General features: G+C 36.9%; 1 protein-coding gene across 2 annotated transcripts in view; it reads right to left on the reverse strand.

The window, feature by feature from the left end:
- The window catches only part of STMN2 (stathmin 2), a 55,008-nt gene that overhangs the window by 23,310 nt on the left and 5,815 nt on the right, over positions 1 to 25,883 (reverse strand). Inside the window, exons 1-4 of one of the 2 annotated variants that reach the window (XM_017521878.2) lie at positions 21,413 to 21,418; positions 11,332 to 11,335; positions 5,874 to 5,969; positions 1,186 to 1,358 (exon numbers count right to left, since the gene is read on the reverse strand). In XM_017521878.2, the coding sequence (XP_017377367.1) occupies positions 1,186 to 1,358; positions 5,874 to 5,969; positions 11,332 to 11,335 (273 nt within the window). In that variant the 5' untranslated portion in view covers positions 21,413 to 21,418. Of the gene's footprint in view, positions 1 to 1,185; positions 1,359 to 5,873; positions 5,970 to 11,331; positions 11,336 to 21,412; positions 21,419 to 25,883 lie in introns of those variants that run through there. The other variant, XM_017521877.1, reaches the window with a different exon arrangement.

Raw genomic sequence — 25,883 nt, forward strand, 5'->3', positions numbered from 1 at the left:
AACCACAAAGGTTGGTATTTTCTTGTTCAGAAAATTTAAGGATTTCTAATGTTTGAGCCTCATTATTTGATAATACACATATTTGTGTAAATATATGTGTGTATAAATGCATATATATTATACACGCATATTTGTTTTGTTCCACATTCCCTCTTGGAGAATTCAGTCTTTAAGAAGACCATCTTCATTCTGTTTTTAATTATCCAACATAGAAGTGTCTAAAGTGTTGGCTGACTTTTTATAGACAACATGGTAAAATTGTGCAGGGAACATGTTCTTAGTGACTACCTAATTCTAAAAATATATCGTTAAAGAGTAATGGAAAATACAATGTAGGGATGAATTACCTGAAAGCATTTCATTTTTGGATGATCAAGAGTACCTTGATGGGATTAACTACCATAACCATGTGGTTGGAACAGACACATTCAAATGACTTCTGTCTGTGTACAGAGTCCCTAGGATTTCTGAATGTTCTCAAATAATACCCTTGGTTCTTCTTAGGCATGTGATAATAGAAATTCAAAGCTTTGGCAAAAGGAAAGCTCTTTGATACAAGCAGGGACCAATGGCAAAAAGAGAAAAAAATCCCATCAAGGCTTAGAAAAAGATAAAGAACATATTCAAAGATCTCAGTGAAGGTCCTGATGTTGGAAGGACCTTCTAAGGAGGAAAGGGGCAAGCTCTTGGCCCTTACCCTTGGGGAGAACTGCACCTGGGCAGGAAAGATCTTGGAAGGAAGATCTGGTAATTTATAATTCCAAGGAAAACCACACCTGACATTGGGGATGACACAAATCCTCAGAGGGAGGAATCAGCACTCCATCCCCTCCCCGCCACTGGAGTTCGCTAGGGCTGTGTTTTCTCCAACACAGTGCTTCTGCTTGATGGACTAGGGAAGGGAGACTTTTATAATAAGGGGATTCAATATAGGGGAAGGGACACCAGTGCATTGAAGCTCTTTGGGTTTCTGAGAGCTCTGGTTTGGCTAGCCTAAAATTAGCATTTATCTTACCATAATTGAGGCAAGCTTTACCCTAACTAGCCTGGCTCTGTGTCTACTGAATACCTATACATGTTGAGATAGTGCAGGTTCAGATGTCATTGTTCTCTGTGTGTGCGCTCGTGTGCATGAGAGGGAGGAGCAGAAGGAGAGAGAGAAGAAAAATCTATGGAAAGAATTACCTTTCTTCTTTCCTCGGCAGCCTCCAGTTTCTTCTGGATCTCCTCCAGGGACAGGTCTTTCTTCTTTGGAGAAGCTAAAGTTCGTGGGGCTTCTGAGATAGGAGATGGTGGCTTCAAGATCAGCTCAAAAGCCTGGCCAGAGGCACGTTTGTTGATTTGCTTCACTTCCATATCTGAAAAATGAAGATTTGAGAATGTTAAGCATACAAAGCTTGCAGCATAGGTTCATTTTAATAATTAGGATTCCAGCAATTGGAAGTAGTGTTGTAATTCTGGGAGACAGGAATAAAATGCTGTTTATGGGCATTTGCTCTATGTTGTTTTGAATGTATAAGACCTCTCTGTCTTTATTATAACTTTGGATATATTTTAACAGAATACATATTTATAACATTGGGAAATTTGACAATATCTACAGGGAGTTGAATAATGGTAAGCATACTTACAAAAACAAGCCTAAACTGATTTTAAATTAAGCTTTATTTTCCTTTTGAATAAATAGGAGCTTTGCATGAAAATCAAATAGCACAGATTTATGTTTTTGGAAATTATCATAGCTGTAGGCACTTTTTGGTTAGATAAGAAAAATAACAGAATTCTCTAGTTCTCACATATAATAAGATATCATTATATAGATATGTATATATATGCATACACCATTATATATATTATTACCATTCCTGTGCTTAGGAATCACAGGAGCTACAGTAGAACCAATATAACTCCTGAACAGTTGGACATATTTGGCAAAGTCAATGCTGATATGCAAAGCATCCTGCTGATTTCCGTTTTGCCCTTCTTTATGTTCATTGCTTCCAGTCATCAATCATGCACAGTGTCCACTCCAGGGATGACAGCATCACTCTGTGATGGGGGTCCTTGTCTTCAAGATGCTTACAGTCTAATGGGGGCAGTAAGATAACACCCCATTGTAATGTCTTTGCTTCCGTGTTGCTGCTGCTTAGAATATCCTCCTCTAGTGTACCTCGGCTGGAGCTGGGAAAGAGCCACTGTGGTGGATGAGGGAGGAGCAACATCTATTAATCGAATTTACACACATGCAGTTGGACGTGGTGGCTCACGCCTGTAATCTCAGCACTTTGGGAGGTTAAGGTGGGCAGATCACATGGTCAGGAAATGAAGACCATCCTGGCTAACAAAGTGAAACCCCGTCTCTACTAAAAATACAAAAAATTAGCTGGGCATGGTGGCATGTGCCTGTAGTCCGAGCTACTCGGGAGGCTGAGGCAGGAGAATCACTTGAACCTGTGAGGTGGAGTTTGCAGTGAGCCTAGATAGTGCCCCTGCACTCCAGCCTGGGCAACAGAGTGAGACTCCATCTCAAAAAAAAAAAAAAAAAGTATACCCATACACATATAATACTATTCAGCCTTAAAAAAGCTTGGGGGAAATCCTGTCATTTTTGACAACATGGGTGAACCTGGACGACACTATGTTAAGTGAAATAAACCAGGCACAGAAAGACAAATACCACATGATCTCACTTACATGTGGACTATTCATAAAGTTGAACTCACAGAAGCAGAGTAGAATTGTGGTTATCAAGGGCTAGGGGTGGAGACTGGGGAGATGTTGGTCAAAGAATACAAAATTTCAGTTAAACAGGAGGAATAAATGCAAGAGCAATTGTGCAACATGCTTACTATTGTTAATAATAATGTACTGTGTTCGTGAAAATCACTGAAAGAGTAGAGTTTTTGTTCTCATCACAGATAAATGATAGGTGTGTGAGGTAATGCATATGTGAATTTGCTTGACTTAGGCATTCCCTAATGTATACCTTTTGAAACACGCTGTACACCACAAATAGATATAATTTTTATTTGCCAATTAAACAAAAGAACTGAAGAATGGTTAGCCGTTTTTTTCTATCAGTGGCTTACGTATTAAAGATAAGTAGATTATCAGGCCCTTATGTTTTAGATCTGCAGAATATAAATTATACTATGAAATAGTATAATTTATAATAGAAAAGATGATAGCTAGCACCTGCTAGGATATTTATAATAGCTAGAACTCACAATTTAGTAAAATGTAATGATTTTTAAAAGAACCTCGTTGGTCAGCCCTCGATTTCAGATGAGCATTCTTTGAGCCCTGAACTCTGTCTCTCTGGTTTTAGCTCACTGATCCTTGTTTGAAATCTGAAGCTACCCATGATTAGGCCATTCTCTGCGGTGCACCACCATCTTTCAAGTATTTGAAAACAGTTTGGTTCCGTTTCAAGTTTTTCCCCTGGGCTAAAACATCTTCAAGTGCCCTAGAATAACACTGTTTCTACATCTCTACCACCATATTATTTCTTAACCTCTAAGTGCTCCCTAATTTATTACTGTCTTTTTAAAATTGTGGCAACCAAGCCAGCCAGGTCTCCAGGCTCTTGATGTGCAGGTTACGTTCCCATTAATGTTCTTTTAGCAGCCTGGTTAGAGGCTGTAGTCAAGTCAAATCCCAGGCTGGAGGGATTGACCTCATATGCTTAGCTGCTAATAGATAGTCTAGATAAAACTAATGCAATAAGTACACTGGAAATAATGTGGGGTTTTTCCTTCATAAATGTAAAAATGTTTTTCATTTTCCTGATGGCATCCAAGATTATACTTAAATTTTAAATACAATTCTATAAACATTTTGTTAGCCTTTGGCAAAGGATTATAAGAGAACACGGGCAAATAAAAACAGTTTATTTGATAAGGTGATGGGGTTTTAAATGGCTTAGGCTAGAGGCTCTGGAATTAGAACGGCCTATACTTGCATCCAAATAGTGAGCATCTCTTAATAGCTGTGTGACACTGGGTAAGTTAATTAACTTCTTTATGCTTTTATTTCCTCATTTAAAAGATGGAAGTAAAAAGAGTACCTTCCTCCTAAGTTGGCTGTAAAGATTAAAAGATAAAGGATGCTGAATGCAAAGCACAAACCATAATACTTAGTGCTTACAAATAATTAATGATAATAATAATAGTAATTTCTTGTTATAATGTTTGCCTGCAATAAACAAGTCACATTATTATCTAACATAGAAATATCAGGTCAAGTTAAAGACTTCAGAGACTTGAGATTCTCTATGGACTCTTTGAGGAAGCTCAGTTTACAAGCAGTGTTGATTTGTCTATTCAACTTCAACTTTAAATACAACTTAATAAACATTATGGAAGCCTATAGAAAAGGATTATAAGAGAGCACAGGCAAATAAAAACAGCTTATTTCAAGACTCAGGTCACACATAACTTCACATTTTTTTCTTCCCCTTTTTTCAATCCCTAACCCAGCAAAAACCATCCCTGCCTCCTTTGTCCTAACCACTCTGTTTTCTACTGGTCATTTGCATAAGACTCTTACTAAGCCCTGAATTCTTTGTAGGTGAGGACTCTGCCGTATTGAAATCTGGATCCTTAGGGACAACTCGTAGTTCAACACTAGAGTCTCATAAGAAACGTTGCTGGATCCTTCATCACAGCTACATCCAGCAAATAATAAAGATCTAATTTATTTGTTGACCAAATGAATTTGTACAAAGTAGGCATTGGCCCTGCATTCTAATGAGTATTGTGTTTGGAAACACAAATCCTTTCACATGGAGGACATTTCCTTATGAAACAGTTAATTAGCATTTATGATGCTTGTGCCATGATGGAATAACGTTAGAAGGAAAATGCCTTTGAGTCCTCGAATAGGTTTTAAAGGCACAGAACGGGTTAACTGCCACAAAGTGTGTTTGTCTTGTCTTTAATGTCTTTGTTTACATATGTGGAAAGGAAAAATAATAGTGAGTCTGAGAGGTAGCAAAATATGCCTTAGGGATATCCAGGATACATCTAACTGTATGAACTATTTTAGTTAAATTGACTGAATTAGGTAAGGATGACGTCGATAATGATAGCTATCATTGTAGAGTGATATAATGAGCTAGGCTTGGTTTTGAGTATTTGACTTATATTAAACTATTCAAACCTCACAACAACCCGGGAGGAAGATGCCAGATTTAAATGAGACTCAGAGAATCTACGTATCTATTTGCCCAAGGTCATGTGAATTGTGGCAGAGCCAAAGTAAGCAAAATGAATCAGGATAAATCAAACCTAAAGAGTTGCACTTCGATAATGTTAATTGTCATGCTAATTCTTTAGGCTTTTCTTTTCAGACCCTCTTTATCTAGGGCCGCAGTGGTAAGTCAGTTTTATTTGTTGAGTCAATTATTATTGTTATTATCCTTAGCTTCTTGACATGTATGTACAAAATACAGAAACTTTATAAAGACTACAATAAAGCAAAAACAGTGATGGTTGTTGATACTTTCCCTTGAGTTTTCTAAGTTTAAAGCATTTTCTTACAAATTTTGATCTGCTCTAATTATGGCTTAGCCTATTATAATATTTGCAAAGGAAGGCCTTAGGCATATTGTGGATGTTGATATGCTGGATGTAGCTGTTAGTAAGAGTCCATCCACATTTCTTTAACTGACATTGATGTGTTGTTATTATCACCAAATTCAAACCGTTTTGAGCAACAGACAATCAATTGGACACAATACGTAGACACAGCAAGTCAATAGTGAGATCTACAAAATATTGATTTAATTACATTGGGAGCTGTGAGAAGCAAACATACATCAAGCTTTCCAGATGATCTAGCTGGCAGGGGCAGGTCTATCGTAGGTAACTCACCATCATAAGTATAGATGTTGATGTTGCGAGGTTCTGGGTAAAAGCAGGAGCAGATCAGTGACAGCATGGACAGCTCCTTCATTTTTTCCTTGTAGGCTGAAATGAAAAGCTGAAGATTAGTATATTTCATTTTTTTTCTGAATTTCCCTTTACTGCTTTCTTTAATTTCAATAATAATTATAGCCTCCTGTAGAGTGAATATTGCCAGGTAGACTCCTTTGCCTTCTTTCACTAAATATAAATGAATGCAAGATGTCACAGAACTCTGAAGTGCATATTCCTTATTGCAGAGGACATAAATTGCATAGTATAGCAGGTTAAATAACAAGGGAAAGAAAGGGAGTTAGAAAAACAAGGGAAGGTCAAAGGAATTAAGATCCAGCAGGATAGGAGGGAGAGAGAGGAAACAGATGGTATTAGTGGAAATAGACATGATTACCAGAGAGAGAGGCTCATTCTAGTAAATACACATGCATATCTATTGTACATAAGATTCCAGAGGGTTCCTCTATTGGTTCAGCCTGAATTGCCACGTACTCATTTGGGGATAGTCAGAGAACTCATCAGGATAGTTTTTAAGCAGATACATTATCCAGGGTCCTATGTTGCTGCTTTCTCTTAATCTCCAAGTGCATTTTCTTATCTGTCCCTCTTTTCTTTTTTTCCCTCTCTCTCCCTCTCTCCTCTTATCCCTCTCTCAGACAGAGTTGCTCACCCAGGCTGTAGTGCAGTGGTGTGATCTCAGCTTACTGCAACCTCCACCTCCTTGGCGCAAGTGATCTTCCCCTCTCAGCTGCCCTAGTAGCTGGGACTAAGGTGTGCTCTACCATGCCTGGCTAACTTTTGTATTTTTTGTAGAGACAGAGTTTCTCCAGGTTGCTCAGGCTGATCTCGAATTCCTGAGCTCAAACAATCCACCTACCTTAGCCACCCAAAGTGCTGGGATTGCAGGTGTGAGCCTCCATGCCCAGCCTCCCACCCCCTTTTTTTTTTTAATTTCAAGTTTTATTTTGGATACAAGGGGTATATGTGCAGTCTTTTTACATGGGAATATCATACGATGCTGATGTTTAGGTTACAGATCTCGTCACCTGGGGATTGAGCATAGTACCTGATAGTAGTTTTACAAACCTCTTTCCTTCCTCCCTCTACTAGTCTGCAGTGTTTATTGTTCTCATGTTTCTGCCCATGTTCAGTGTTTAGCTCCCACTTATAAGTGAGAACAGGCTGTATTTGGTTTTCTCTTCCTGTGTTAATTCACTTAAGATTATGGGTCCCAACTGCATCCATGTTGCAGCAAAGGTCATGATTTTATTTTTTCTTATGGCCGTGTTGTATTGCATGCTGTATGTTTACCACATTTTCTTTGTCCAATCTACCACTGATGGGCACCTAGTTTGATTCCATGTCTTAGCTGTCGTGAATAGTGCTGCCATGAACATACTAATGCATGTGTCTTTTTAGTAAAATGATTTATTATATACCAAATAATGGAATTGCAGGGTCAAATGGCAGCCTCTGTTTTAAGTTCTTTGTCTCTTTCTTTCTCAAAGCCCTGGATCTGAGATCTGATTAAACTGATAAGGATCTCCTTCCTTCCCTTGCAACTCATCTTCGGTGCCAACCTTGCCAAACAGTTGCAGGAGTCCAGACTGTCACCTCCTTAGTCCTTCACTCCCCTTTCAAATTTCATTTTCTCATTTTTCCTCTAGGAGGCCTCCTGCCCAGGTAAGCTTGGTGAATTATCTCATCACTGTCAGTTGTCATCAGGCCAAACTACCAGGTGGGGGTAAGGAGGTGAAATTTTCTTACTTTTGCTGATTATTCAATTAGTAAAATTAATAAATTAAGGAAAATGGAAGAAAACGAGACATATACTGTGCACTAACTTGTGAGAAAGTATAAACAGATGGCTGTGGCCTAAAATATAGACCTCACAGGTTAACAGTTGCCTCTTGGCAGGGACTTCCAATCATTACTATAATATAACCCAGGGGAGAGTGGGTATCTTGGGAAAGGGCATTCTCAGAAGATGAGTTTGGGCATTATTGACAGGTGCAAGTTTTTTTGGCCAGAAAGAAACATATTCAACACTTGGATGCTTTAGATCCACAGATATTAGAATCATTCTAAGAGATTATTTAGTTAACTGTCCACATATCTCACCACCAATTTTGCAAATGAAGATATAGCCCCACAGAGGCGAAAGTCACATGTAGCCAGTGGAAACACTGAAGCTTCTGAGTAAACTGACATAAATCAATCTATTTTAAAACTGCCAGAAGGCTTTATTCTAGCTCTACTTTTTTAGGATGAGGTTCAATGTGTTAACAGGTGCAAAGATCAAATATCATTTGCCTGTGATTCAACCTAACACATCCTGAGGCTCTGCTAAAAGAATCTCCTCACTATTTAGCTTATTTTCTTAAAATAGGAATTACATTTTGTCTTGTGCCATAAAAGTCCTGGAACACCCATTCTGAGACATTTTATTGAACACCTTTGGAATTTTACAAGGCTAAGCCAAAATTCTTTGTATCATTTGTTTATTCGGTTAATGAAATTGTGTCACTATAAAGGCCCAGGCAGATCTAGATTTATATGGATGTTCAGTGAGAATCATTATATCTGCCAGAGGATAAAACATTTGGTGATTTAATACATTTAATTCCATGAACTAATTGAGAACAATAACAGCAAGGCTTTGTAGGCTGGTACCTTTTTTGGAAGAGAAATGCAATCTGGTATCCAAAATATTTTGCAAAATTAGCACATATTAGAGGCACATGAAGCATATTACATGCTGACTTTACTAAGAAGAGTCAATCCAAACATAAAAATAAAATAAAAGATTTTCCATCTCACAAAGTAGTAACAGATGAAAGCTGTAGCAGAACATGAATTTTTAGTGAAGAAAAAACTCCTCAACATCTGTCCTAAGGAAATGAAATTCAATAATTTTCAGTAAGGCCACTGCTCTAATTATGCTTGACAAGCTAATAAAGAGAGGTGAGTGTAAAAATTGTCAGACTCTAGCACATTTAGAGCCCTATGTGTAATGAGTAATTATTACTATTATGGACTAAACATTTGTGTCCCCCCACAATTTGTATTTGAAATCTAATTCCCAGCGTGATAGTATTTGGAGGTGGGATCTTTGGTGAGTAATTAGTTTATGTAGGCGAAGCCTTCATGAATGGGATTGGTGTCCTTATAAGAAGAGACCAGAGAGCTGTATCAATCTCTTTCTGCAACATTAAAATGCAACTAGAAGTTGGCAGTCTGGAAACCCAAAGAGGGCCCTAACTAGTATCTGATTATCCTGGCAGCCTGATCGTGGACTTCCAGTATCCAAAACTGTGAAAAACAAATTTCTGTTATTTATAAGCCACCTGGTCTATGGTACTTTGTTATAGCAGCTAAAACTAAGAAAATGATGATAAAGATGTTCTTTCCTGTTCGAGGTGGTCTGGGGACAAAACCTAGTTAACCTCTGTGGGTGATTCCTTTAATAACATTCTTGTTTTTAGTGTTATTTGTATCAAAGTCTATGACTCCACATAGCATGACTCTATCCAGTGACAGCCATTGCATCAGTTCTCATTGATAAGTTGCTTGCATTTTAGGGAGATCCTTAAAAGCCAGCTGCAACCACAGCCCAGGCAAATCCCGATTGCTTCCCTGCAGCAAAGGAACAGGGGTTTCTTCCTAACGTGGTGAAGTTGCGCAAACTCCCCAGATGGCATTGCTGGAAAGATATGTTATCAGGAAGCAAACTTAAGACACAAATGCATAAAGCACAGCAGGTTATGTTACATGGCTAAGGGAAATGGTAGTGCAAAGAGAAAAAATGGGAAGATACTTAATGAAAGAAGAACTGATAGGAAACAGTAACTGAATTTGGAGCCACTGAACCCTTTGAAAAGTGGGATTAACTCATGAAAGACTCTTCTTAGATTTTTTCTGGCTTGTGCGGGAATAATCATGAATATGAATTTAAACACTTATCATTTTGTTATTTAATTTGGAATTGATAGTACAGTATCATAAAAATTGCTTCTGTTTATTCATCCTAGGCAAAATTTTATTTGACACCTTAGTTTTGGCTAATGCTGTGGGTAAAAGAAGTAGCAGTGTGTATTAGACTTCCTGATCACATATAAAAGAGGGTAAAGAATGCTCTGGAAATGTCATTAATATACTACTTTGGGAGAAAACGTGTCATAATCCCTGACAGGAATACTTGTTTTTGTCCTGACCCACTGGTGTTCTTAATGACCATAAGGAAAACGTCATTCATGGGACCAGATGGCTGACCACGGTCTTGTGTTCAGGACGGCCCTGCTGACGAGTGCCCAGGGTCTGTTATCACATTCCCTTGCCACTTTTCCTTTCTCTTGTTTTCCCTGCAATCATGTTAGTCTAGTGGGAGGTTTTCTTGGCATGTCCTAAATACTCCATTTAAATTCAACCTCATTTTTTCCTTTTGAAAAGTGCCTGGGGATAAAGTAAAGGATAAAATCAGATGTTATAGAATGCAGGATAGATGTCTCTTGGCCTTGGTTTTACAGCAATTTGATTTACACAGTTTCTGATAGAAATGACAAAAACACTTTTTTGAAGCTTACCGATTTATATATTCAGTGGCAGAAAGCACCCCTTTCCTCAGGAAAAAACAAAAAAACCCAAAAAAACCCACAAAACCTGTCATTTCCGGGCAGTGGCGTCTTTAATACCTGGTAAGGGGCACTAGCTATGGACCTTGCAGTCCTCAGAGCTGGTGCCTGGATTTAAAAGGACAGCAGTTAATGGGAGAAATAGGGATCTCTGTTAATGGGTTCTAGAAAGACCTGAGCATTGCACCCACAATTGCTAAACACTGCTCCTTCCCTAACTCTGTCCTCCCTTTTCTCTTTCCATTACCTAAGTCTTAACAGAGACAGAAATAGCTACCTTGTAGTTTATTTTTGGTTCTTTTTTTTCTTTTTCATAAGGAAATAACATTTCCTTTTTAATTTCAGAAATTAAGCCCCTGATGATAATTTTAACTCAATTCTGATCATATTGTGTGTATTTGGAAGTTTGTTTACTTTGGGGCACTACAACTCAAGCTCAGATTATTTTTTTAAAAGGCAGATATGTAATCCCATTTAAAAATCCTTTTGGGAGGTCCATCCCTGTGATATTCTTCTTTTAAGACAAAATAGACGAAAGTAATTTCATTTCAAACACTTCTTACATACTACATTGGCTCAAATTTGGAGCATAAAATATTTAGGTTGATGAGTATGTAATTAATGATGTAACATTTGAAAAGAAAAAGAAATAACTCAGATTTTTAAAGACCCTTTTAACATCTCAGAAGATCACTGACATGAGGTAATGTTCTAGATATTTCTGCTGTGATGATGTAATGCTAATTGCTTTAGAATAAAATTAGATTCAGTTCACATTTTACCCATCTCTGTCTACAAAAATTATGGTTTCCTAAGCCAGGGGGGTTTTGAAAGATTAATATTTTGTCCAACCAAAGCATTATAGTTTTTCTATAGGAATAGATAGCAAATCAAATAAAGGGACATTTAAGAAGGTCAAAGCAGTACAACGCATCACTGGGTTATACAGAAACATATGAGGGTCTTAAATTTCAATTTGATATATTCTTGGCACCAGCGATAGTGACAAGGAAAAGGAACTAGATGACATGAATCAGTCCTTGTGATCAAAACTGTAATAGAAGCAGTAAATTGTTCCAACCTGGGACCTCAACTTACTCTTGATTCCAGTTAAAGCTCCTGCTGTGTTTAATGAGAGATCTGCTACATCATGGAGTCTCTTGTCCTTTTTTTCTTTCCTCTGATGAAAGAAATTTTTACAGTCCTTGTTGGAGACCAAATGGCTGTGGTTTAAAGGAGTAATGAAAGCCCTTTATTCTGTGTATGTGTCAGGATTTTTATCACCAAGTCTAATTTTGAGTATTGAGGGGTTTTTTTCCCCCCAAGCCCCTGTATACTACCAGGTAATAAAAACCTAAAATGATAGCTAGATTGATTGGGACTTACATGAGACAAAGCCAGGGTAAAAAAATAGACAGTCTGTTCATCTGGTTAAGGACAGTGAATGACTGTGCTCTTCCCTTCCTGCAGTCTTCTGAGCTGGGATGCTCCTGAGCAGCAATTTGAGGCTGCGATGACGTTCTCTGAATTGTTTCTCCAAAATGGCCCAATGTAGCACCCAAGTGATTTAAATTTCTCCCGATTACTTTTTAATTCTTGGCTGAAGAGTAGAAAAATATTTTGCATCCATTTTTAATTAGCAAAGCTCACTTTCTATGCAGAATGATTATTGCATTTGTGAGGCCGATGTCCAGAGTCACAAATGTTTTGGTCGTCAGTGATAAGGATTCTGGCTTCATTGTTCACTGTGTTGTAATGTGTGGTTTTTCTCCAGAAAATAAACCCTGGCTCCTGTCTCACATAGGTTTTTGAATTTAGCCTGACTATGACTTTGTATATAAGACTACATAACGGTGGATTGGCTATTATGTTCTCAGTGAAAGCAGGAACTTTCAGAAATAAAAAGTGCAAGACTTTTATCACACTGCAAAATAAGAAAAAAATTCAGATGACTTTATTTCAGTTCATGGGCCAGTTGACTTTTCCGTTTGAATTAACCAGAAGTTTGGAGACTGAGAATACAGACTTAATGAACTCAAAAGGAATCCTAGAGCTGTCACCGTGGGATTGGGTTGACTGTCTTCAGATAATGAAATATGCTAATTTATATAGAACATTGGGAAGACATAGAGTCAGATTAAGCAGCAGCAATTTGTACCACAAACCTATTAGTTATATCATGATTTCATTCCTCTAACAATCTGAGAAGTTAAAAGTTCAGAGCATATTTCTTGAAGAGTTTGCATAAAAACCTCGACTTCTTTGGGCTGGTGTGAAGTTTCAGTGCATTTGAAGAGCTCCATATTGCTGTTTTAGATCTGAGTATGTCTTATAAAATTCACTTTATGTGTAATAGTTATTAACATCAACTGTGAAATAAATATTTTAACTTGGTGTTATTGCCAATTACTATTTACTAATGTTCGACCAAAACAGAATTCTTATCTGGGTAGTGTACAAATTGTACTTAAGGTAGTCTCCCTGAATGTTGCCTTAGGAAATGAATGATATCTAAATAATTAATGAAAGATAACTATTTCAGGCAAAAGTCATAAAAGTTGCATATAGGAGCCAAAATTTTGCTTCCTTCCATAGTACTAAAAAGAATATCCAAGTGTCCTTCAACAAAATTTTGTAAAATACGCAGTGTGTAGCATTACTTAATTGTGTCCTAAAGGCTGGATTTTTCAAATCACATTCATTAGAGCTTTATTTTAGCCACTCATTCAAGCACTGTGCATTGTTTGCACAGTTTGCAGCATTAGTTTGGCTTACATAAATGGTGCAGTGAATAAAAACCAACAGCCAGGTAAGAGTTTCCACCTGAATGACAATAAGCCCCATGATTTGGCTAGTAATACTTAAGTAATATGTCCTATGGTCACTTTGTGTCAAAGAGAATAGAATCAATATATTCTATTTTATAAAATATGTTGGCTGGGTGTGGTGGCTCACACCTGTAATCCCAGCACTTTGGGAGGCTGAGACAGGCGGATCACGAGGTCAAGAGGTTGAGACCATCCTGGCCAACATGGTGAAACCCCATCTCTACTAAAAATACAAAAATTAGCTGGGCATGGTGGCACACGCCTGTAGTTCCAGCTGCTCAGGAGGCTCAGGCAGAAGAATCGCTTGAACTCAGGAGGTGGAGGTTGCAGTGAGCTGAGATCACGTCACTGCACTCCAGCCTGGTGACAAAGAAGACTCTGTCTCAAAAAAATTGTTATATTTTATACTTACAAAATAAAAAATCTACTGTATATAAATAGAAAATAATAGTGTCAAGGTTTAAAACTACCTGATGTTACACAAAAGGTTACAGTGATTTTGTTTTGGAGTAGCTCTGGCAGTATGAGAGGATAACAAAGCCTGTGAGATGAATGTGAAGCATCGTACTGTTGTTTCCACAGTGTAATTATCTTCAACATCCATCTTAGAGGCAGCTAAATAGGGTGAAAGAAATATTTCGGGTTAACCTAGATATTAAACTGAAAATTGCTTTTTTGTTTTGGAACTCAAATGTTACTTCCTCAAGCTTTGCAATGTAGACTCATTTTCTGAAATTGGTTTTATCAAATCATATCCTTGATAATTAGTATAATTTTCTGCAAAGAACCTAAGCAATATGCAGTGCAAGTAAGTAATCCTCCTGAAGCCTCTGCATTCCAGTCACTTTTGTGTCATGCAGTTTATGTCACAAACAGGGTCAAAATATAAAAGACAACTTAGTCTACGATAAATTTTCTTTTTTTTTTTTCTGGATACTTTGAAATAAAAGCTCCTCTAAGAAGTGGTTATTTTCTCCTGAATACACAGTCCTCAAAGGAAGACATATAAATGACCAGTAGTTATATGAAAAAAGGCACAAGATCACGAATCATCAGGGAAATACAAATCAAAACCACAATTAGATATCATCTCACACCTGTTGAAATGTCTATTCTCAAAAAGACAGGAGATTGGTTAGCCAGAATGTGGAAAAAAGAATCCTTGTGCACTGCTGGTGGAATGTAAACTCGTAGAGTCATTATGGAAAGGGGTATGGAGGCTTCTCAAAAAATTAAAAAGAGAACTGCTAGGCCAGGCGCATTGGCTCATGCCTGTAACCCCAGCACTTTGGGAGGCTGAGGTGGATGGATCACTTGAGGTCAGGAGTTCAAGACCAGCCTAAACAATGTGTTGAAACCCTGTCTGTACTAAAAATACAAAAATTAGCCAGACACGGTGGCGCATGCCTGTAATCCCAGCTACTCAGGAGGCTGAGGCAGGAAAATCACTTGAACCCAGAAGGCAGATGGTGCCGTGAGCCGAGATGGTGCCACTGCCCTCCAGCCTGGGTGACAGAACAAGGCTCTGTCTCAAAAAATTAAAAAATAAAAATAAAAAAGTAGAACTTCTAGATGATCCAGCAGTCCCACTACTGGGTATGTATCCAAAAAAAGAATCAAAAAGATATCTGCACTCCCATGTTCACTACATCATTATTCACAATAGCCAAGATATGGAATCAATCTGAGTGTCCATTAACAGATGAGTTAATAAAGAAAATGTGCTACATATACACAATGGAATACTATTCAGCCTGAAGAAGGAAATTCTGTCATTTGTGACAACATGGATAGGCCTAAAGGACATTGTGTCAAGTGAAATAAGCCAGAAACAGAAAGACAAATACAGTATGCTCTCACTAAAAGCAGAACTCATAGAAGTAGAGAGTAGAATGGTGGTTTCCAGGGGCTAGAGTGGAGGTGGGAGAATGGATATTGGTCAAGGATACAAAGTCTCAGTTAGACAGAATGAATAATTTCTTTGTATTTCATAACAACTATCTATATGATAGGTATAAAATATTATATGTGATGTGACAAATGCTCCGTAAAGCAATTAATGTCTTGAATTTCAAATTGTTAAACTATCAGGACAATTTCTACTCTTCTACATACTATGTGCAAGATCTATTTTTGGCTTCAAATAGTCATTTTCTACTGTTAGGCAGAATAAGTGAAGCATAAAGTATAAACTTTTTGGATGCCATCTGGAACTCCCTTTGAATTCCTGAGACTCATTCTTAAGACATGAGAAGGACTACATGTTGACATGACTGGCTGAGTCTCATTGGAATAACCTGTGTATTTTATCTGTCACAGAAAATACCATATGACTTGGTCATAAACATACCCAATAAAAAATGAAGGCAAAAATAGAATGAAGTGTTTGATCTGCATAGATAAATATAACTTGGAATTTGGCATGATAAATTGCTGATAAACCAAACTCACAACTTGGGAATACATAATACATAAAGGCAGAACGTTGGCTCTCCTTTGTGTCCTATTTTCTCTGGTTTGCTCAGCTTAAATATTACTTGTAAAAAAGTGGGATTCATGGTTTTAAACATTGCTCATATCTTCAAATATTTTGCCAAATAATAATAGGAAGAGCCAGGCTGAGGATATATAGACTAGAATGTGGTGACAATTCCTAAATGTCTCTAGTGGTTGTGGCCCTGAGATTATTAAGACTGGATTTGTATCTTCCTAAACACAGAAGTGAAGCAAACTTAGTGGTTTCCATCACAAGGGCCTTGGAGTTTCTTTTCTTTTCTTTCTTTTCTTTTTTTTTTTTTCCGAGAACAAGTTTATTTTCCAGGCTTGTTTCACAGACCTAAGCCCTTACTCCTCTATGGCTTTGTTTTCTGCTAATCATTTCTTTGCAACTATACTTAAGTTTCTTGAGGGCAATGGAAGGCATCTCCTTTAACGTTTGCTGTATTATGTGTTGCAGTTAGCAGGTGTTCCATAAATGCAAATTCACTGGCTGCTAAGCAGGGAGGGGCTGTCCCTCAGGTGCAAATGGTAGCTACTGAATCTTCCAGTGGCCCAGTTGGCTTCCCCATAAAGAAGAAGTATAGGGTAGAGGTTAAGAGCCAAGATGTTGGAGCCAGATTGAGGTCAACTCTCCTCTCCACTAAATTTCTTTATATTATGCTACAAACTGGTATTTCTGTGCACTTTGAAGAGGTCTTTTCTCTTTCGTGGCCCTTACCACACAGCTGCACTGATAGTTTGAAAGTGGCACTACTTGGTGGTACCACTGTAATTTCTTGGTGTAGAGACAAAATTTAGGAAAGTCTTCTCATTTCTATCCTTCAAAAGGCAAACTTCACGACAGCAGATAATCAGCCTTCTCTATGTAAGAAGAAAGAGAAGCAGGTGAATGTTTCCTTTGTATTCATTTATGTGTTCTCTTGCTTATTTTAGCTCCAATACTAGTGAGTGAATGTTAGTTATCCCAGGGTAAGGGGAAGAATAAGAGAAATTGAAGATTCGAGCTCTAGGTCTGGAACTATTCAACCTTAGGTAATTTATTCAACCTTCTGAACATGAGTTTATTTATCCACAAAATGGGGATAGGATATTGTTGTAAGGACTGAGTTAGGTAATGTATTGAGAAACTGAAGTGCTGTACTGATACAAGACATTGCTAATAAGCATTAATTTCTCCAAATTGATCTTTATTCTTTGGGTGGCCTTTTGAAGTTTTAAGGGGCATTGCTATAGCCAAGTGTTGTGGAGCCTTATTTCTTATAATTCTCCCTGCTTCTCTTACTTATTCCATCATAAAAAATCAAATCGCCAAACACAATTAGGGCTTTTACTATGTCTAAGAAGACTGCATGTACAGTGGTTAATAAAGTCAACTTGGGTCAGACTGATTTGTTGCAAATCCTGGTGCTCCCACTGTTGTTGGCTGTGTGTGACTTTACCTCCTTTTCTTTATCACCTGTAAAAATGAGGATGATAATCCTCCTATAAGATATTTGGCACAGTCACAGTACTTGACCCAGTAAGTACCCAATACATGTTGGCCAATACTGCAGTGATCCAAAGACAGACAAAGTAAGTGAAACAAGTTTCTAACCTAAAAGAAGTCATCAGCATAGTTGGGTATAAGAGAAAAAAAAAGTCTACAGTGCAAAAAATAAAAAATAGTTCAAAATGAGGAATCTGAAGTGCAGTGGAGAGAGCACTAGATTTGAAACTTGGCTCTTCCCTGGCCAACATTTGTGATCAGGAACAAGTCATTCAACTTTCCATGGCTCCGTATTTCTTTCCTGTCAAGTAGGAATAATGAAACATGTCTCAAAGTGCTATAAAAATTAAATGGGAAAAAGTGCATGGGACATGTGACTTGTAGGTGGCTCAAGCAGAGTAGTTGAAGGATAAATAATAAGGGAAAAGGTAACAAATATTGCTACAAGATGATATGTGGCTAATTGCCAAATTCATTGTTAGATAGTAAACTTGTGAGAGTGCACAAGAAGAAAAGATCAAGGAAAGCCGGATTCAAGGTTGACTTGGAAAGCCTGCTATTGTTAGTTTTGTGGAGACCATGATCCTTCCAAACAGCAAATCTGAGAAATCTTCTTTGACTTCTTAGCTGGCTATCCTCACCCTATGTATTCATAGTTCACTTCAAAAATTTATCAAAAGGGATAAAATGCATAATTTCCTGTATAGAATAACTTCATGGCCCTTTGGTATTTGTAGGAGTGATTTTGCAATGAGTTTAAATGGACAGGTTTTTATTCTTTTCAGCTATGCAAGCTGAATACAAAGTCCAGTATTCCTTTCAAGTGGCTTTTTTCCTTATTTCTCGTCTTGGGTAAGTTGTAATATAGCTTGCCACAATCCATAACCAATACACACTGTAACTGTGTACACTGTCTTTTAAAAAAATTCATTCTCAGAAAAATTTCAACAAATGGAATCGGATTCTTCAAAGCGGCTTAATTCAATATTTCTTCAATGTTGTTACTGAAGTTAGACAAAGGTTTCATCCTAAATACTGAATTTCATTTATCTTTATTTGTTCTACCACAAAACCTTTTTTTTTTTTTTAAATCATCAACCAAGGCTTTGGTTCAGAAGACATGCAGTTCTTTTATCTCCACCTTTATGCTTTGGCTCAGCGTTCTAGAACCTCATTAGATTTTTTTTTTTAAATAAGTAAGGGAAATGTCTACATTTTTTTTTGAAGCTGAACTCTCCTGCTCAGTACAATACATTATGACCTTGTGAGAGTTTAAATTGTAATAGTGCTTTCATATAGAACTCCTCCTTTGTTGCTATTCCATGTTTATGAGAAAGTAGAAGCATATTTTATTGTCTGTATTTTTTGGCTTAACAAATGTGAAAAACTATTGAGTATTTTTATGTGCAGATTATCATCAACAGCATCTGATATGAAAAGAACTATACTATACTTGTAAAAATAAGCACATATTTCTCTTAATATGTCTGTAGCTATGTCGTAAATATAATTCCTAGTTTATGTACCATACATTTACATGATTTGATATTTTGGAGGCAAAACAAAATGCTTAAAATGCTTTGGTATTGGTAGTTACCCTCCCTTAAACCTTTGTAAACTCAGATGCTGGATGAATATTAATTTGATTTTACGAGATATCTTTGTTACTCTAGTAATTACATTTTACTGACACCTTATAGATTTAAAAAATAGCAATAACAGATTATTGATTTGTACCTGAAATACTATTGATTATAAAGGTGTTGCTTTCATGTATGACTGAGAGAATAGAGCTAAACTCTAAGGATCCATATCTTTTTCCTCACCACACTTTTCTAAGGAATATTCTGTTTGTATTTTTTGACTCGAGTGTCCTTGTCATGTTCATCCTCTAATGGGTGGAGAGAAGAAAGACTAAATTGATCCAGGTAAGAAAGTAACTGGAGAATCCCTGAAAGAAAAGATCTAGCTGAAGGAAGGGGGTTGAAAGTGGAAGCAGGAGAGCAGGAGGGTGCCAGGCAGGGAGGAGACTGGGAGGTGGCAATGAGATATTGTGCCCAGTCAGGTGATGTGGGGAAGGAGTGAAACTGATGGGTTGATAAGATGTTAAGAAAGAACAAGAGGCTCTGTGTGTGTGTGCGTGCATGCACGCATGCATGTGTGTGTGTGTGATATAATTTTCTTTTACCTGCATTCAAGAGACCCCAGTGTAGTCTTTTATGCTTTAATGCTTCTAAAGTCATCTTTTGTTCCTACTGAATGATGAACCTTCCTGGGTAAGCAAGAAGGCTCAGTTTTATTGAAGGTATATATGTATTTGAAGTAGGATGAGATATAAAATATGATAGGGAAACATGAGATGAGAAATATATGCAAGAATAATATACTGTTATTTTAATTATCCATCTTGTTTGTTGTGCTATGACCCAGATAAAATGCTTAACTATTAAATGTGGCATTATGCAGAATGGATTTTTCCTTGGAGATATTATATTGGCTGCTGTCTCATAAATATGATACTGTCTCTCCCTCTACCACAAAGAATTATTGAGCAGTAATAATTTCCTCAATTCCAAGTAATTTCTAGTAGATTTGTAATACCTGTAGAAATTAACGAAGTATAAGAATTGAGATGTTTACTTTAAAATTTTGTTTAGTATTTTCATCATTCATCTAAGGAGTCAGGGAAGGGGATTAATATTTTTGATTACCAAATGCTTAACAATCAATTCCTTACTTAATACCCATAACAATCATGTGATTTAGGTATCACTTTCCCATTTCATAACTGAGAAAATTGTATTATAAAAATGATTAATACATTTGCTTAAGAATTCTCAGTGAGTAGTGGAGCATGGTTCAAATCCATGTCCACTGGATACCCACACCCACCTCTAATCCATGGAGCCCTCTCTTACCTGTAACAGGAACAGTTAGTGACCTAAGCATTTTTTGGGGGAACTTGTGGTACTGCTTTTTAATATTCATAGGATTTTACATTCTTTTGAGTTCCCAGACAAGCTGATTTTTTATTTTAATTGCACAGGGCTTTATGCTTCTTTTTTAACTTTTGAAAGGCGGCTTTAAACCAAGCTTTGACACTTTTGGACATGGGCTGCTTTGTGTAAGCAGAGCTTGCACCATCTCAGGAAGGCAGACTCAGAGGGTAGAGTGTGTCAAGGTGGTGCCAGCAAAGGGTAGATATGAACCAGAAGCAGAGTACTGAGTTTTATCTCTGGCTTATCAGGCCTCTCACTTTTCGGGGTGCTTGCCGAAAGTACCCCTGTTTCCAGAGATTCTCTAAGCTTGATGCCTGCCATCTTGGGCCACCACCTACCACCCTTTCCTTAAAGCAGATTGAGTTGGGGAAAAGTTGGGTGTGGACTGACTGTAATAAAATGCTGGGTGAGTTAATTTCTTCTTCTGAGCCAACCTTCATTTAAGAAGAAGAAGGCTCTTCTTTAAGGGGGGAGAAGGGCTGGCCAGGTGGGTTAAAATCACAAGAACTGCAAAATGTCTGATGCTGTTGTCAGAGGGACTCAATTAACATTTTATTTCACTTTCATTACTTAGAAAGTATTTTTCAAACAGCAGATGACTCAGTTTCTGATTGTGCTCCTTGTTCCCTCTTCACTAATTCTAAATGCATGCACATAGGTATTTATATTATATTTAATGATAATTTAAAAACTCAACTCCTTGCATTTATATACTACTTGACATACACTAATCATTTTTCACGTTTGTTTCCTTGAGTCTGACAAAGACCTTCTGTTAGGGACAGAGCAGTTCACATGGCTGTTTTACAGATGCTGAATTAGAAGAACAGAGAGGAAAATTGACCTGACCAAGATGAGTCAGCCAGAATAAAGACTAAAACTCAGAATCCCTTCTGTGCTCTTCCTTCTACGTAGCACCAGCAGCGCTGGTGCAGAGGGCAGAGCTGTTGGGGACTTAGGCTCTGACCTCTTGACGCCTTGTTGCAGAGCTCCACAGGGGAGGTTACTCACATGCTGTCCTGGCCTGCTGCTTGGGAACCCTACAGGTCACTGCTGTTTTAGGTTTGCTCCAAGTGTGGTTCTGGATCAGCCTCACCAGCACCACCTGGGAGCTTGTTAGAAATGCAAACCCATGGGACCTAATTCAGACTCACAGAATGAGAACCTATGGGGGTGGGTTCTAGCCCTTCAAATGCTGATGATTGTCGGTAAAATTTGGGAAGCATTTTAATTAAAGAATTCCCTGGACAGATTGGTTGACGGATTCATTAAGTATTTAAATTTTTCAGCCTTTTGGTGGATCTTAGTATTTCCTAGTTGATGTTACTAGTGTATCATTATGTATTATCTTGTAATATTGCAGGGCAGTATAATAAAATTGTTAAAATGGTGAAATAGTAAAACGGCGAGTTCCATTTATAGTTCTAAATTACCATTATTACTATTCAACTTTTTTGATATGTACAAGATCATTTTTTTTCTCCAAAAGACTAAATCAACAAGGGTAAGGAACATTTTTATTTTTGTTCTCATGATACCTAGCACAGGTTTCAGAACAAAGTTGGAGTTCAAATCTATTTTAATTTAGTTAGTGACATTAATGATCAATGACTTTAAACTGAAGACAAATATGACTAGTGTGTAGTTTTTCTCACTGTGCATATTATATTACAGATCGGCGGAGGGAATGCTAAACCTTATTTTGTGTGAATATGCATATATATATGAAATAGGCACATACATGATATAACATATTTATATATTACACATAAATATTTAATAGGTAAATAATAGACACAACTTTATTATATGTAATACATATATCGTGTTATAATATATATTAGACCTGTGTTTCGAGCCTGCTTCTGAAGCTTGCCACTGAACAAATTCTTTGAGCTTAAATTTACCAATCTTTGAATAAGACAACTTGTATACTATGCCCATCTCAGAGGTATTATATGAAGATTAAAAAGGATGAAGCAGGTGAATGTTTTCTAAACATGACAAGGTCCCAAATAGATAGATCATGTGATCTAATTTTTCTTTTGAACATTTTTTAGTCTTTTATGCTCGCCTGCTCATTTTTAAAAACTATACATGAAAAAAACTATCAGAAGTAGAATGAAAAAATAATTTTTAAAGTGACGAGAGTGCAGGAGCATGTAATACATCATCAGAAGATGAGAACAGCTTTGGTAATTTTTCATGTGTTTGAACAATTATTACTGGAATTTCTCAGATAAGGCTGTTAATACTTAAATAATAGCAATAGATATTTGTGTTAGAAATAAAAAAGAACTCTGCAGTAGTAAAAATAATTATGTTCTGAAGCAGGGCTCCCAGGGAGGCTGAAATAAATTTACGCTAACAGTGCCTGAGACGATTGATATTCTTCCCCTGAGAGTCTGGAAATGATAATAGTGCTGTCATGATGGGATTTTCTGGTCTCAGTTTTGTAACAGTCAATATATTATAAGTTGGGGTTGTTTCATGTGAGTTAGGTTGCTACTCACTAGGAATCCCAAACTGGAAAACTGTTATTATAATAGGTTTACTGTGAGCAGCTTCGTTAATGGAAGGTAAACTTTATGGCTGCATTTCATAGGGAAAAAAATCTTCCAAAAGACAGAGTAGAATGCTAATAAAAATTTAATTTACACTTTAACATGTTCTCTTGTAAAAGTATTTGTGGGACTAGGTTTAGATAAATTTCATTCAATTCTCTTTATTCTGATATAAAGACATACAACTAAAAGACGGACAGATTCATTATCCTGATGATCTATTGTTATGTTAGATACTTGTACTAATGGATAATGTACAAACTCCAACTTTCAAAATACAATTATTCCAGAAGAATAGCTGCTAAATGGGCACTCCTGCAGACGTTGCTTTACAATCTTTGTAAAAAAAAAAATTCAGTCCTAGGCAATATTCTTGCTCTCTAAAAATAGATTATTTTTAATGTGCTCTATGAGAACTGTAATTATCTATTTCTTGCCATAAAATAAATTTTGAAACCTATAATTTTCCAGAGTATTAAATATTTTACTCTGGAGGTCAACAACAAGCGAGAAAAAACTTAAAATATTTTTGTTATGATCTTACAGTATGATATGTGGCTTCTTCTCTAAGTACAATTCCTAGAGAAGCTATATTTCCAGATGACTAGGAAAATGATTGCTGAAATGCATTAATTAACCTTTACATTCACATAAAAGTGTTTTGTGAGAACAAATGTATAAAAAATGTTGTCTTTAATCATGACTAATAAAAATGGTTATTATAAACACAGGTTTTACTACTACAAATGTCTCCTTGACAAATGACAGGGCCTGATTCCTTTATTAAAAGATAATTAAAAGTGTTTCACAAGGGACTCAGAACCTTCCTACAGTTCTCTCCTGCCTGCCTGCCTGCCTGCTTTGGAGGTAATAAGATGAAGACAATCTTGACATAATATCTAATAGTTATATTAAATGTGGATGTGTAAATTTATTTCATTCAACAAAATTTTAAAACCAAATATCTCCAGTCTATGGAAGTAGTTAAGGAGCCATTTTGAAACGTGCTAACCATGATGGGACTGATGAGATTAAGTCAATGTTATTTCTGGAATTGGTCATCAAAGTGTGTTCACACCAGAAGTTGATGCTGTGCCGAGCCTGCAGAGCGCCACGTGTCTCACACGTTACAACCCACATGGCCTCATAGCTCTCTTTCTCCCAAAGCCTAAATCATGGCAATTATTTGAATAAGCCCCAGGTAAGCTATTAAAACTAGTCATCAATTTGGAAGTATTTTCTCTTCAAGGTGAGTCTGTGATCAGAAAGGAGAAGACCATCTCAGTTCTGGTTAAATGAAATGGTGATATCACAGGTGTGACCTCCACAGTGGGAGCACCTCTAACATGGAACAGATATGAAACTAGCAGGAATTGGTAAAACACAGATTCCAAAGCCACATGGCCTGGGCTCAGATTCTGGATCTGACTAACTGTGTGACCTTGAGTAAGATACTTCAACTTTCCCTGCCTCAGTTTCCTTATCTGCAATAGAACCTACTTCTTAGGATTATTGCCAAGTTAATATGTGGAAACTTCTTATAACTTTGTTCTTAGAACAATGCCTTGCATGTTATATGTGCTATACAAGGGTTAAATCAATCAATAACAGTTACTTCCCATAGAGAATCTGGAATTTATGAATACATCAGAAAAACTCTTGAAAGAAATCACCATTGGAGGAAAATTGTTGTGTAAAGGACTAGTTAGGAAGAGCTGGAGGCCCTCTAGTTTAGATTTTTGTTATCTCCAAATGAGGTTATATAGAGAACCACATCTGACTGCCAGAGTTAAACATTTAAAACATGAATTACTTTTGTAATGCTGTCTTAGTGTGTCTTCCTTTCCTTCAATGTACAAGAAATTCCAAAAATGAAAAGTTTCGCAGCTTCTGAGAGACCCTGAAATGAAGTATTAACAGCAACTGAATGGCTAACTTTCAGACTTAATCCAACTTAATGTTGAGCAACAGTATATTCTGCAAACTCTGAAGCTAGTTTTATCTGGGATCTTGTTTTTAGTGCCTTATAGGGGAAATGCTCCATTTTTAATTTGAGACATTTTGTGTATTGTATTGTTTTGCAGCATAACACTTCTAGAAGAGCGGTAATGGCTGCATGGTCAATAGCTGCCAATCTTTGCATGGGAGACCTGACTAATTATGTCTTTGATGCTATTCCTTGAAGATCCCTTTTTTATCTGTGGGTTGACTTTCTTAGTTAGAATTGAATAATGAAGGTACTTTGTTGGCTTAAGTCAGTACAAGAAAACACTCATACTCTTTTCAAATAGACAGTTATACTCAATAAATTCTTAAGAATTTTCTCACATGGTATTCAGGAAGAAATACTCTTAGAATAATTTGGTAGATAATAAATGTAGGATATATTGAGACAGCAGTCTTTTGTTTAAATTTCTTCAGTATGTTGAATATTTGTGGTGGATTAGTTGTATGATAAATGAGGTCACAAATTGCACATTATCTCACATATTAAAGTTTCTGGGTTGAACTTTTTGTTCTTCGCACTGTTTTCAAATAATAGTACGCTTGCATTATTGATTTATTATCCTTGTCAACTGTGCCACAAGCTGCATTCACAATTCACATTCATTTCTTCTTAGGCAGAATCTCTCTTTCTTTCTCTCTCTCTCTCTCTCTCTCTCTCTCTCTCTCTCTCTCTCTCACACACACACACACACACACACACACACACACACAATCACACAGAGAGCCAAATTCTTATTTTCTACATTTCTCTTGAAGGTCTTCTGCTGAATCCTGCAATATAAATATAATTTAAAAAATCCAATTAAGAGAGATGATGATGCAGAACACATAATCCCCAGAGTAATAAAATCCCTAGGTATATGAGTTCAGAAATGAAATATTTTGTAAAGATTGCCACGGATTTTAAAATGTTAAGACATAAGACCAGAGCTTACTAAGAGGGGTATCTGT

The sequence above is a fragment of the Cebus imitator genome, unplaced genomic scaffold (genome assembly GCF_001604975.1).
Source record: "Cebus imitator isolate Cc_AM_T3 unplaced genomic scaffold, Cebus_imitator-1.0 Scaffold22, whole genome shotgun sequence".
In the NCBI taxonomy this organism is placed as follows: domain Eukaryota; kingdom Metazoa; phylum Chordata; class Mammalia; order Primates; family Cebidae; genus Cebus; species Cebus imitator.